Consider the following 15,143-nt stretch of genomic DNA (forward strand, 5'->3'; position numbering starts at 1 on the left):
ATGTTAGGTACCAGGGAATCCTGCACAGGGTGACCCAGAGCCCTGGGCTGGTCATCAGGACCTGACTGCCTGTCTTCTTGCTGATATTGGGATAGCTCTAATGACAATAGGTCCAGTGTAGTCTTTGGACCACCATGTTGCCTCCGGTGCAGACAGCAGTCCCAGCTCCACCCCAGATCAAATGAACCAAAATTTCTGGGGTTGGAGACCGAGGGACTCTGCATTTTTACAGCACCTTAAGGTCGGCGACCTACTCAAGATTTGGAGGTCCTTACCTGGACACTAGGAGCTGGAGATCTGACTCTCCTATTCTCTTTTTGCTCTCACATTCTATGGTTCTGGGAAGAGCTCTTTTTTTTTTTTTTTTTTTTGGTTGGTATCCATATTCTCCAGCTACATTCCTATAGCCTATAGCGTTACTGGTCACTTCACAGACAACTGCCAATTTACCAGGATTTAACAGGCATAACTTCATCCCAACCTATTTTGAAAATTAAATATTTCCTAACCTTGGTTGTCAGTGGATACAATAATCACATCGGCATTTTAACACATGACTTGCTCCCCATGCCAGAAATATTCAACTTCTACTCCGTCCCCTTGCCATGAGTGCAGGAAGACCTCAACATAACAGGGATGGCCCATCTCTCTTCAAGAACACAGAAGTCACTCTTTAGGATTGTGGACAAGTCACTCTTAACTAATTTTCTGTAGTCTCTAAGGATGAATTGGATCTCAACTTTTAAACATGTTGAGCAGCTGATGTACAGTAACTCTCCATGCTCTCCACACCTTTCACGGGACGTGGCAAAGAGCAATAATGCCAGCCAGCATTTCAGAACCCAGATTACCACCACTGATCTGTGCAGCCCATTGGTTTATTTGGTAAATGTCAACTAATGGAGCTAAGGATCGTCTGTAGTCCAGCTGACTTCAACCACCTTCTTTCATGTACCACCCATCTTGAAAATGCTGACCAAAGGAGTCTGAGTAACAGTATGAAGAACAGTTACTGGTGAAATAACCCTGCATCTGATATTCTTTGATGTCAAGTCAGAAGGTTCCTCTTTAGATACTAAAGATACAAGTAGTATATTTGGCCATGGGTGCACTCAGGCAGACTCTCTTTTAGATCGTTTTTGCAGGATTAGCTGTCCATTATAACTCAAGTTAATTCCTTAATTCCACAGTTTTCTCAGAAATAAACTTTTCTAGAATAAAACTGGTGTTTTTATGTGGTTACTGGCTCACCTGAAGGCTGGTCACTCCAGTGCAGCCAGGATCAATTTCTCGCCCAGTAACTTCCTCCTCCTTTGCTAGGCGATAACAGCTCCCTTCCTGGACCCCCCCGGGCTCTGCCTTTCTCTCTGGCCCCAGCTACTGGAATTCAAAACTGGAGTTGGCAAGAGATAGAATCCTGCAGAGAGCATCCCCATCACCTATGCTTTTCCAAGGACCCAGTGAACAAACCACGGTTAACTTGGTAGGCTGTAAATGGAGGAAGAAGGGGAAGGGAAGGTAACTGTGAGCTTTAAACTTAAATCTCTGAATTCTTTTATTTATAAAAATAATATTAACAGCTACCACTTACCGAGTAGTTTTAAATCCTCACCCAATGATATGTTTATTGATTTTAGAGAGAGAAGAAAGGAGGGAGACAGAAGCATTGATGTGAGAGAGAAACATCGGTCAGTTGCCTCTCCTACATACCCTGACTGGGGATCGAACCCCCAACCTTTCGGTGTATGGGCTGATGCTCCAACCAGCTGAGCCACTTTGGTGTACGGGACGATGCTCCAACCAACTGAGCCACCTGGCCAGGGCCTTTTATTGAGTATTTAACTTTGTGTTAGCCCTTGGGGACAGCAGTTAAATGCATTACAGTATTCAAGTCTCATAATATCCTCCTATTCCTATCTCTCATCACCAAACTAGAGCTCTGAAAATTCTCAATTTCCCTATGTAGCAGGGCTCTAAGGATTAGGTCAAAAAAGAGGAGACTCATAAAAGATAATCATGTGTCCAAATAAAGAAAGGGAGAGAAACTTCAATGAAGGGTATTTAATGTCATAGAGAAACTGTACATCTGGGGCAGAAATGAAGAGACCATGCCAGGCCAGCTGAGCCTGACCTGGCTATGCATCCTGTCGTGCATGAGGCCTCCGCTGATGGAGGAAGTGGCAGCAGCAGCAGCAGCATCACAAGGTTCCCCTCCCTGGGTGGGAGCACAGTGCAATGTTCACTCAGTCCAGTTATGCACCCGGCTTCCTGCAGCCCAGGCACAAGTATTCAGTATGTGTCTTTCCTAACATGACAGGCCAAACGACCCCCTTTCCTCCTGGTGCAGGGAACTGGTGGCAGGAGCTAGTGAACTGTGGAGAAATAGTAATTCTCACTGGAAAGACAGGCCAGGGAGGTGTGGGTCCCTTTGCAGTCACAGGTCAGGGATGGCATCAGGTCACTCCTCGTGTCTGGAAGTATGCACACAAATAAAAAGGTAGGAAAGCACAGGCCCTTTCACAGAACCTGTTAATATTCTGGGCAAGACCCTGGAGATTTCGAGACTTAAGCTGAGTTCCTGACGCCTTCCACAGGGCCTCCTGGCTCAAAGGCTGAGGTCCCAGGACAGTCACCTACCCGGCAAAGACTCCAGACTTCCAGGCAAAATCGTCTTCTCCACCTAGCTGCCACCTCTCTCCTCGAGGGGTGGTGGATAGACAGCGACTATGCCCAAGTCCCTACGTCCGGAGAGGCCCCACTGGAGAAGGGAAAAGGCCTTTATCCCACCCACTGAGCATGAGAACCAGCAAAGTCCAGTCCTCAAGGATCTCTAGCGTCTCTTAAATAAGCTTTTCCTTTCCATTTTCTTCTTTTAATTATTTATCATCCACCCATTCATTTTTACAAATATAAAATAGATTTATATAGATTTATATAATATAATCTTCTGGGAGGCACAGCGGAGAGGAGGCCAGGAGCGCGGCCCCGGCTATTTGCAGACGTGCTGGTCGACCACCTCCGTGCACTTCCTGCACTTGACGAAGCAGCACCAGTGGAACTTGCAGTGGCAGCGCTCCACCTGGATGCTCTTGAACTGGTCGTAGCCGCGGCCGCAGCACATGAGCTCACAACCATCCATGCCCTCCGAGGTCTTGTTGCAAAGGCGGCCCTGGGTGCCCAGGGAGCCCGTGGTCTCGTTGCGCAGGCAGTAGTCAGGGCTGGGGTCCACGTACACCAGGTCCTCGGGGGTGGGCTGGTTGAAGCGGCTGTTGACCAGCTCCAGCTTGCCCTTGCGGGTGATGCGCATGGCGGCGGCGCTGTCGTATTTCTCCTTCAGCTGGTCCCCAACCTTGCGGAACTCAGCCAGCTGGAGCCAGCAGGTCTTGAGGCTGCAGGACCCAGACACACCGTGGCATTTGCAGGCTACATCTGCCATCTTATACACGGCCTGGGGGAGGAGAAAGAGGAAATAAGAAGGAGAGCCCTTGATGGAAGATGTCAAGACAGTATAGAAAAGGGCTGATGGGGGAGGAGGAGGAGTTTTTCAATTATAACAAAGATCTTTCCAGGATCCTCAGTGGCTCAGATTGACAGCAAGTAGGAGAGCCCTGCGAAGAAACATGCTGGCAAGGCATGCAGTGGTCTGACCTGCCACAGCTGGGGCATGGGGCGCTAGCACGTCCTACTTTACCCATTTCATATTACTTGAAATTTGTCACAATAAATCTCTATCTTGATCTCAAAAAGAACAAATAAAAACCTACAAAATGTGTCCAGCTTTCATATGATGTGGAGCACCAGGAAGAAAACAGAATTCAGTAGAGTTATAAGCCTGTAACAGACACTGCTGGCAGGGCCCTGGTTAGCAAAAGCTTCCCGGATCTTGCCACATGTCCTAAGAGTTCAATGGTCATTTAAATGAAATAAATGAAAAAAATAATTTAAAAAATGCAATGGTCATTAATGCCGTAGAGTCATCAGGAGCTTCACCATAGACCACATCATATCAGATATCCCTGGGAAAGGAGGTGACAGTGGAGGGAGAGGAGCATGGCCCATGCAATGGAACTGAATGAAGGTTGGTGGGTCCAACTATAGGGGTGATTCATGCGAAGTCAAATCTACCCCAGAAGTCACTGAACCATAACAGTGTAGAGTGGATTTGAAGTTGGGTTATCCCAAATCAAAATGTAAAAGCAAAAGTAGATCAGAAGCCCTTGCTCGTGTGGCTCAGTGGATTGAGCACTGAGAATCAAAGGGTTGCTGGTTTGATCGCCATCCAGCCGGGGCACATGCCTGGGTTGTGGGCCAGGTCCCCAGTTGGGGACACATGAGAGGCAACCACACATTGATGTTTCTTTCCCTCTTTTTCTCCCTCCCTTCCCTGTCTCTAAAAATAAATAAATAAAATCTTTTAAAAAAAAGAGTAGAGCAGAAGCTGTTTGCAAAGTGCTTTCCAGTGAAAGCATGCTGACACATTGTGTCAAATCACCCGTGGCAGGCCCAAGGTGCAGATGGCAGGATACAAGTGCAAGCCCAGACTTCTGGCCAAGATGGAGGCCTAGACTGATATGCTCCATCTCCCTTCACAACTAAGAAGGAATACAACTACTGCAAAACCAGAAATAACCAGAAGTTCCAGAAAATAAAGCTCCATGGAAGTCCAACCTATGAAGTTATAAACAAGTGGTGCTTGTCCGAACCGGTAGGAGGGGAGAAGCCTGGTGGAGAGGTCAAGCTGTCCTGGCGGCAGCAGCTGCGGCAACGGCGGCGGGATGGCAGTCAGCAGACATCCGTATTTAAAAACAGGCAAGAAACACCTGGGAAGCACCCCCAGCTGCAGACATACTCGTTAGCTTGTGATTCCAACGTCAGGGAAGGCAGACCGCCATTGCCTAGGCCTGTGAGGCCCAGAGGACGTGGGGATGGAGGAAGAGGCTCCCAGTCTTTCAGTGGAGAGACAACAGCAGGAATCCATCTTGGACCCCCGCCCCCACACAAAGAGCCGCAGCGTGGTGAGAAGGGTCACCACGTAGTGACAAATGCATGGGGCTCTGCCCCCGATAGCGTAGGAGGTGTGACAACCCCACCCAGGAAGCAAAAAACTGCCAGAATGGCAGGGATCATGATAGAGATCTCAATCACGCAGCTGACCAGACAGCAAATACATGATCTATCGGACCAGCAGATAGATAATCTTTCTGAGGCTCAGTTCAGAGCTATAGTTATAAGACAGCTTACAGAAATAACAGCGGGACTTAATCAAGATGGGGAAGGAATGAAGGCTAGTCCTGCTGAAATGAACAAAAACACATATGAAACAAGTGGTGAGGGAAGGAAAACCAGGGATCAAATCAACAAATTGGAACATAGGGAAGGAACAGTCAACCAGTGCAGAAAGAGGAAACAAAAAGTGAGGAAAATGAAGAGAAGCTCAGAACCCTATGAGACAGCTATGAGAGAGCGAACATCCAAATTATAGGGTTGCCAGAAGGGAAGAAGAAGAACTAGAAATTGAAAAATTATGTGAAAAAATAATGAAGCAGAACTTCCCGAACTTGGGGAAGGAAATAGACTTACAGGTCCAGGAAGCACAGAGAGTTCCAAATAAACTGGACCCAGGGAGAATCACACCAAGACACATTATAATCAAAATGTCAAAAATTAAAGATAAAGAGAAAAATTTAAAAGCAGCAAGAGAGAAGAAGAGAATTAACGTACAAAGGGGTCCCAATTAGACTATCAGCTGATTTCTCAAAGGAGACCCTGCAGGCAAGAAGGGACTGGCAAGTAATATTCAAAGTAATGAAAATAAAAAACCTACAGCCATGATTACTCTATCCAGTGAAGCTGTCATTCAGAATGGAAAGGCAGAGAAAGTGCTTCCAGGACAAAGTAAAACTGAAGGAGTTCGTTAGATCCAAACCACTGTTATATGAGATGTTAAAGGGACTTGTTTAGAAGAAGGAGGATCAAAACTATGAACATTAAAATGAAAACTGTATCACAACAACCAACAAAAGAAGCTAGGGAATCGAAACAAAGGCAAACTAAGTAGGCAACGAGAGTGGGAAAAGAATTATAGGTATGGGGAGCATATAGGGGGGAGGTAAAGGGAAGAGGGGAAGGGAGGTAAATGATGCAGGAATTAAGAAGCATAGTAGAAAGAAGTGGAGTAGACAGGAAGACGTTGAGAAGAACTATATGCACAACCAATGGGCATGAACTAAGGGGGGGGGGACAACTGGAGGGTGGGGTCACTGGGTGGAGGGGAGCAGAGGGAAAAGAAATTGGGGCAACTGTAACAGCATAATCAATAAAACATATTAAAAAAGAGATTAAGATGTTATATGTCAATTAAAAATTAAAGATGTTAACATTAAAAAAAAAAAAGAAGTGCAAGCCCACCACAGAACAATTTCCTATGCCACATTTATCATTACCAACTGACTAGAGACTCATTCCTTAAGGTGTTTTCTTCAGATTTCTTTTCAAGAGGCCCCAGATTGTGTCTTTTTTTCAGCACTAGGTGGATATCACTGCAGGTACATCATCATATTGCTATTGTCCAAACTCTTCTGATCTTTTTTTCTGGTATGGAATTATTTCCACTATTTTATAATGGAAAAACTGAAGTTGTAGAGAGCCTCCTTAACCTGTTAAAGGCCACCCAAGAGGGACTCGGAACATCTAGCACTTTTGCACTACAGTCTTGGGGCTTAAAAACCACTTAGGGGGAAGAAGAAAGGCAGCTTCCTCCCCAAAGTTAAATGCACCTGTATCGTCAGGCAGTTCCAGGCTCAAGGCATAAAGGAACCCTTACCCCATTCCAACAGGCACTTCAAAGACAGGGCCTGCAATTATCCTTCTGACACAAATCCCCAGGTTCAAGCTGGAGCCTGACATTCCACAGGAGATGGTCCTTGGTTTAGACAGGGATGTCAGGCCTCTGGCGCTGCTGGGAGGAGGAAGGCGTTAAGGGCCTAAAACTGTGTACCTTGCTGCTAAATGACTAAGGGAACAGGATAAGCATCTCCACTGAGAGCAAACACTTAGGGAGATTTGGGTAAAAAGAGTCGAAGCAAGACCTCACAGAGTAAGGATAGGAATTTTAGTAAAACAAATCTAAGAGGAAGAGTGTCACTGATCCTATTTAGACATTCATTCCACCCTTCCTCTAGGAAGGAAGACATTGTAGAAACATAGTATTTGTATTTTAAAATATTTTACTATTGATAATAATATAAATTCCTCCTGTAGGAGAAGGGGAAGAGAGATATCCCAATTTTTGGCCCTTTTTGATAACTGGAAAAGCAATATAATGTTTTTGAAAATGTTTTTAGTTCTACGTCTTGCTCCTGGAAAAGCCCTAAGTCCTCTTCACCCCTACCTAATGGTGTGATTGAGCCTGGTAACTGACAGGAATGTCACAAGGATTAGGCAGCTTTAAAACAAACAACAACATTTTATTTATTTATTTTTAGAGAGAAGGGAAGGGAGGGAGAAAGAGAGGGAGAGAAACATCAATGTGAGAGAGAAACAATGATCAATTGCCTCTCACATGCCCCCAAGTGGGGACTGAACCCACAACCCAGGCACGTGCCCTGACTGGGAATCGAACTGGTGACCTTTTGCTTTGCAGAATGACACTCCACCAACTGAGTCACACCGATCAGGGCAGATTAGGCAGCTTTTAACTAGAAAATGCTTGGAAGCCCTTGAGTGACCAGGCAGTATCAACCTGCTGCTCTTGACATCAATATCTAAAACTGGGTTAACAGAGACTCTTAAAGGCCAAGGGAAATTTCTTGTAAAGTACACTCAAGATTTACTCTGTGGTCAAGATGTCAAATCCTAGATAATCCATTAAAAATATATGTATCTGGTTGTAAAATATCTGGTCAGGGAATTTTCCATCCCTGCCACCATTTAGTCTTTTTTGTGGAACTTTCTGTGTAGGTGTGAAGAAGTAGGAAGTGAATGCCTCTGGCCTCAGATAATGATTGATGGCTAAGGCCTGTTCTTTGGGAACTGTCAAAAAGAGAGGGACAAGAATTCCCAACCCAGGGGATCCGAGATGGTGGTGGAGTAGGCGAATGTACCACTCACCTCCTCCTAGGATCAAACTGGAATTACAACTAAAATATAGAGCAAGCAAACTGAATACCCAACTGAAGACTAGCTGAAAAATCTTATAACCCAGGATTCATAGAAGAAGCGACAGCAAGACTGGTAAGAAGGGCAGAGATGTGAAAAGGTCTGGCCCTGCTCTTACAGGCAGCAGCTGAGATTCTGGAAGGATATCTCAGCTGCGGTGGTTCCACCTGAGAAGTGTGGGGTCTCAGCCTCAAGCTGAGCACTCCAGCCCAGAGCACTAGAGCTGGGAAGAGGCACCCATATAACATGTGGCCCTGAAAATCTGTCTGCCAGGAAGAAGAGGAGCCTACTAGAGACACATGTGCCTTCTTAAAGGGCCAACACACAAAATCTCCTTTGCAGCCACTCACCCTGGGCTCTGGTAGAAGGAGGGCAGAGCAATCTAGAGTCCTGTGAAGAGAGACTGGGGTTTGTGGCTCTGAGGAGAGAGCTGAAGGGACAGCAGCCAGGATCCCTGTGCTGGGTCCCTCTCCCACACTGCGGACACCATCTTTCTTGTGTGGAACACTCCTGTTCCTGCAGCATGAACCTGGGGGAAAGCAACAGCTCCACCATCTGGACTCCCCACCCACCCCCCTGTGAAGTTTGCACCTGGCTGAAGAATCAGTGGCCTGGGTTGGGGTGTAGAGGTCTGGGCAGACTCAGGGGGTGTTAGTGACTGAACTGCGTGGCTTTGGAGTGGGGGCCATTCCCACCATCTTTCTGTGAACCTAACTGGTACCTCCTCCTCACAAAAGATCTGATTGCCCTACTCTCCAAGCTACTGGTGGTTCCACCCTTCCAAGATTTGAGCAGGATCTGGAACTGACTGAGTTGTGTGGCTCTGGGGCAGGGGCCAATCCCGCTACCTTCTCCCAAGCCTGACTGTCACCTGCCCCACCCAGCAGAGATCCCTTAGCCATACCTAGCTAGGATTGGGCTCCTGGCAGAGTCTGGGACAGACTGAGTTGGGAGGCTCTAGGACAAGGGCCATTTTCATTTGCACGCCCAATGGGTGCAGAGCTGTCCCTTCAAACAGCAAAATCTTGGTCTGTTTGGGCCTGATAACCTCTGCTGACTTCACCCTGATGACTCCCTAAAACCCCAAGGCACCACAAAAGTGTGCGAGCACCTAGTGGGTGCATAAAACTTGATATACCCAGAGATATTTGCTGAGTGGTCTCAGACCCAGCATTGGCACCAAGTTTAAACCTGTATCAATCTGGTGAACACACTCACCCTTACCTGGTGACTCACTGAGAAACTACCTCATGTAACTTGAGTACCACCAGAGGCTTTTTTAGCAACTGAGCCTAACAGGCAGCTGGCAGGCAGCAGCAGGTGGAGGTGGATCTCAGGGTGCCTTTGGACATTTCCTGACCTTCCCCTGGGCATAGTAGTGGTAAAAGCCAGACTTGGTGTGCAGCTTGGTGCATACAGCACACATGCAGGCCCAGCAGAAGCTGCAACAAACTGTGGGTTGCTGTGTAGCTCCAAACAGGATGCCCAAGGCCAGTCACAGGCAGCATCTGATGTAGGTCTACACCAGAGTCCCTCCCAAGGGGCCCCAGAACCAATACACCCAGTGGCCAGCTTCGGACCACCTCAGAGTAGGATCCAATAAGCTTCACAAGTGGCATATTCAAAGAGAGATCTGGCAGGCACCAGAACCTGCCGAGCTGAATTCCACTTTGTGTGGTAAGCACCTGCACAGTAGCTCATACAATGTGGTTGGGGTAGATAATCGCAGACAGCCAGCTTGAGGATAGAACCCATGCACAAATGGGTCAATAGCAGTCATGACTCAATTACAACAGGAGGGCCCCCATAATCAACAAAAGGGTCATTCTTGGAGCACCCATCTCAGCTGATCAAGTAGACTGAGTCACTGAGTTCCACAGGACACCTACTACATAAGGTCACTCTACCAAGACTGGGAGTCATAACAGATCTACCTAATACATAGAAACAAACAGAAGACTTCTGGTCAGGATGAAGGCATAAGTAGAAATGCTCCACCTCCTCATGCAACCACAGAAAGAACTACAACTAAATCTCAAAACAGGCCCTGGCTGCTGTGGCTCAGTGGATGGAGCATTGGCCTGCAAACCAAGTGTCACTGGTTCGATTCCCAGTCAGGGCACATGACTAGGTTGCATGTCAGGTTCCCAGTTGGGGGTGCGAGTGAGAGGCAACTGCACATTGATGTTTCTATCCCTCTCTTTCTCCTTTCCCCTCTCTCTAAAAACAGATAAATAAAATAAAATAAAGTAACCTTGTTTAAAAAAAGAAATCTCAAAACAAATAACACAAAGAACTGTCAGAAAATCAAACTGTATAGAAGTCTGACAATCAAGGATTTAAAGAAGCCACATTCACCCACATGGGTAGGAGGAGCAGAGAGGCATGGAGAAGAGCAGAGAGGCAAGGAGATGTGGTGTGACACAGAGAGGCAGTGGCAGTGGAATGGGCATGGGTGGTCCCACATTCATGCATGGTGGATAAAAATCAGGAGAAATACCTTGGGGGTGAGCGATCCCAGCCCTAGGCCAGACTGCACAGCCCAGGATTCTGGCGCTGGGAAGATAAATCCCCATAACTTCTGGCTGTATAAACAAGTGGGGTTGGGCAGTGGAAGAAACCACCAGATATTCAGGAAACTCTGCTTGAAGGACCCGTGTGGCCTTAAAATGTATGCAACCTACCAACTCTGTAATTCAACAACAGAGCAACAGCTTGAAGGGTGCCAGTCGCATATGGGGAGTGGGTGAAGTGACTGGAAATGGGGTGAGTGCTGGGCAAACCTCCAGAAGCCAGGCAGTGGTACAGTCCCCACTTCCAGTCCTCCCCAACACAGAGGCACAAAATGATGAAGTGGGTTGCCCCACCCTGGCGATTACCTAAGGATCCACCCCACAGAATTTACAGGTGTCTTTTTGAAAATAGGTCAACCTGCTAAGACAGGGAGTAAAAAAAGGTCTACCTAATACACAGAAACAAACAAAGGGAGCCTGCCAAATTGAGGAGACAAAGAAATATGGCCCAATAGAGAGAACAGAATGAAACTCCAGACAAAGAACTAAATGTAACCAAGAGAGCCAACCTATCAGATGCAGAGTTTAAAATACTGGTGATAAGGATGCTCAGAAAGGTCACAGAGTACACCAAAAAAATAAAGGAAGAAATGAAGGTTACACTAAGTGAAATGAAAAATAAAAATAAACAGGGAATCAACAGTGAATGAAAGGAAGCTGGGATTCAAATAAATGATTTGGAACAAAAGGAAGAAATAAACAGTCAACCAGAACAGAAAGAAACAAAAATGCAAAAAAAAAGCGAGGCTTAGGAATCTCTGGGACAACTTTAAACATACTAACATCTGAACCACAGAGTGGCTGGAAGGAAAAGAAGACGACCAAGAAATTGAAAACTTATTTGAAAAAATAATGAAAGAAACTTCCCTAATTTGGCAAAGGAAATAGACGTACAAGTCCAGGAAGCACAGAGAGTCCCAAACAAGCTAGACCCAAAAAGGACCACACCAAGACACATAATAATTAAAATGCCAAAGGTTAACGATAAAGACAGAATCTTAAAAGCAACAAGAGAATAGAGTTACCTACAAAGGGGTGCCCATAAGACTATCAGCTAATTTCTTAAAAAAGAAACTTTGCAGGCAAGAAGGGACTGGCAAGAGGTATTCAAAGTGATGAAAAGCAAGGACCTACAATCAAGATTACTCTATCCAGCAAAGCTATCATTTGGAATGGAAGGGCAGATAAAGTGCTTCCCAGACCAGGTAAAGCTAAAGGAATTCATCATCACCAAGCCCTTATTATATGAAATGTTAAAAGGACATATTTAAGAAAAAGAAGATAAAAACTATGAACATTAAAATGACAACAAACTGACAACTATCAAAACTTAATCTCAAAAACAAAAGCAAACTAAGCAAACAATGAGAACAGAAACAGAATCATAGATATGGAAATCATCTAGAGGGTTATCAGTCGGGAGGTGGAAGGAGGAGGATGGGAGAAAAGGTGGAGGTATTATGAAGCATAATTGGCAGATGCAAAATAGACAGGGGGATGTTAAGAATAGTATAGGAAATGGAGAAGCGAAATATGCATGACCCCTGGACATGAACTGGGGGTAGGGGAGTTGCTGTAAGGAAAGGGGTTACCAGATGGAGGGGAGAAAAGGGGGAAAAATTGGGACAACTGTAATAATATAATCGATAAAATATATTTAACATAAAAATAAGAATAAAAAACTAACAAACACAAGAGGCAACCTAACTTGGGAGACAAAAAACATATACCAAATGAAAGAACAGGAGAAATCTCCAAAAGAAGAAATAAATGAAATGGAGGCAAGCAATTTAACAGATATAGAGTTCAAAGAAATTGTTATAAGGCTACTGAAGGAACTTAGTGGGAACTACAAAAGCACAAAAAAGGACATAGAAACCATAATGAAAAATATAAGATCTGAAATGAAGAATACACTAGAAGGAATAAACAGTAGGTTGTATGTAGCAGAGGGTCAATCTGCAGTTTGGAAGACAAGGTAACAGAAAACACATGATCAGAACAGTAAAAAGAAAAGAAAATTTTAAGTGAGAATAGTTTAAGGGACCTTTGGGACAACACAAAGCATAACAGCATCTGCATCACTGGAGTACCAGAAGGAGAAGACAGAGAGAGCAAATAATTGAGAACCTATTTAAAGAAATAATGACAGAGAACTCCCCTGACTTGGAGAAGGAAAAAGACACACTAATCCAGAAAGTGCAGAGGTCCCAAACAAGATGAACCCAAAGAGGCCCATACCAAGACACATCATAATTAAAAGGACAAAGGTTAAAGACAAAGATTAAAAGCAGGAAGAGAAAGACAGTTACATACAAGGGAGCTCACATAAAACCATTAGCTGATTTCTCAACATAAACATTTTAGGCTGGAAAGAACTGGCATAAAATATGCAAAGTGATGAAACGCAAGGAACTACAACCAAGACTGCTTGACCCAGCAAGACTATCGTTTAAAATTGAAGGAGAAATAAACAGCTTCCCAAACAAGGAAAAGCTAAAGGAGTTCGTTGCCACGAAACCAGTATTACAAAAAATGTTATAGGCTCAAGATGGCGGCGTAGGTAAACATAGCTTGCCTCTTCACAAAACCACCTCAAAATTACAGCTGAACTATAAAACAACATCATTAAGAACCATCAGAAATCAAGCTGAGCGGAAGTCCTACAACTACGGAATTAAAGAAGAAACCACATCGAGACAGGTAGGAGGGGTGGAGACATGGAACAAGCTGGTCCCACAACCACATGTGGCAAGTAAAAATCGGGAGTGTCATCTCAGAAGTGAAGAGTCCCAGCTCCACACCAGGCTCGAAAGGGTTTCAGTGTGAGGAAGATAAGCCCCATAACTTCTGACTGTAAAAACTAGCAGAGATTGAGATTGTGGAAGACAGAAACTGCTGGAATCCCACACAGTTCCTATTAAAGGGCCCACACAGAGACTAACTTGGACTCACTCCTCCTGAGCTCCAGTGCTGGGGCAATAGATTGAAAGGCATCAGAGACATACGAGGAGGAACTAAACTGTTCAGCATCAGGGTGAGAGATGGAGGGCAGCTTTCTTCCAGACAGAAGGCCATTGTTCCTTTTCTGAGCCCTCCCACCACAGAGCCAGCAGGTGGGTGCCATATCTGAGACTCCATCAACCTGGCTCAGACTGTTTGCCCTATCTTGGTGATTCCCTGAGGACTTGCTCCACTCAACTTTCAAGCCCACTCAAGCTGTTCGCAGTGGCTTTTCCATATGAATGGCTGTCGTGGCCCGTGGTTCAGATTTTCCTAAATTCTCTGAAACAGGCTGCATTCTGGCTTCAGCAAGCCCTGTGCCTTTCACTAAGTTGCTCCAGGCCCAGCACTAGCAGAAGCCAGCCTTGGTTCACAGCTTGGCCTCTCCTGGGCACCCCCAAGACCAAGTAGCAGCCATCTGCAGATCACTTTGTAGCTAATGCTATGTGACCCTGGCAGTGGCTGACCTTGGATTTGCCAACAGATATCAAGGATTAACACAGTCCCCACAGTGGGTGCACCTTGAGTACCCAGCTTGGGTAATAGGAGAGTCTGTGCCACTGGGTCCTACAGGATACCTACTACATTAAGTCACTCTATCAAGCCTGGGAGATGTAGTACCTCTATCAAATACATAAAAACAAACACAGGGAGGCTGCCAAAATGAGGAGACAACGAAACATGGCCCAAAAGAACAGAACAGAACAGAACTCCAGAAAAAGAAATAAACAAAATGCAGAACAGCAATCAATCAGATGCAAAGTCCAAAACGTTGGTTATAAGGATGCTCAAGGAACTTAGTGAGGACCTCAACAACATAAAAAAAATTCAGTCAGAAATGAAGGATACACTAATTGAAATACAGAACAATTAACAGGGAATCAACTGCAGGGTGGATGAAGCAGAGAGTCAAATTAGTGATTTGGAACATAAGGAAGCAAAAAACTCCCAATCAGAACAGCAAAAGAAAAAAAGAATCCCCCCACCCCCCAAATGAGGGTACTGTAAAGAACCTCTGAAACAACTTCAAGTATACCAATATTTACATCATAGGAGTGCTGGAAGAAGAGAAAGAGCAAGAAATTGGAAACCTATTTGAAAAAAAATGACAGATAACGTCCCTAATTTGGTGAGGGAAATAGACATTTAAGTCCAGGAAACACAGAGAGTCCCAAACAAGATGGACCCAAAGAGGCCCACTCCAAGACACATCATAATTAAAATGCCAAAGGTTAAATACAAAGAAAGAATCTTAAAAGCAGCAAGAGAAAAGCAATTAGTTACCTACAAGGGAGCCCCGACAAGACTGTCAGCTAATTTCTCAAAAGAAGTTTTGCAGGCTAGAAGGGATTGGCAAGAAAGATCCAAAGTGATGAAAAGCAGGGACCTGCAACCAAGATTACTCTACGC

At 45.2% G+C, this 15,143-nt stretch overlaps 1 protein-coding gene across 3 annotated transcripts in view; it reads right to left on the reverse strand.

Annotated features, from left to right (window-relative positions):
- Positions 1 to 2,046: 2,046 nt before the first annotated feature.
- The window catches only part of WNT5B (Wnt family member 5B), a 139,761-nt gene continuing 126,664 nt past the window's right edge, over positions 2,047 to 15,143 (reverse strand). For all 3 annotated transcript variants that reach the window (XM_090275714.1, XM_090275716.1, XM_090275717.1), the window contains one exon: positions 2,047 to 3,448. In XM_090275714.1, coding sequence (XP_090131840.1) covers positions 2,990 to 3,448 — 459 coding nt within the window. In that variant the 3' untranslated portion in view covers positions 2,047 to 2,989. The remainder of the gene's footprint in view (positions 3,449 to 15,143) is intronic.

This window comes from Furipterus horrens, unplaced genomic scaffold (assembly GCF_987537825.1).
Source record: "Furipterus horrens unplaced genomic scaffold, mFurHor1.1.pri manual_scaffold_4, whole genome shotgun sequence".
NCBI lineage: Eukaryota > Metazoa > Chordata > Mammalia > Chiroptera > Furipteridae > Furipterus > Furipterus horrens.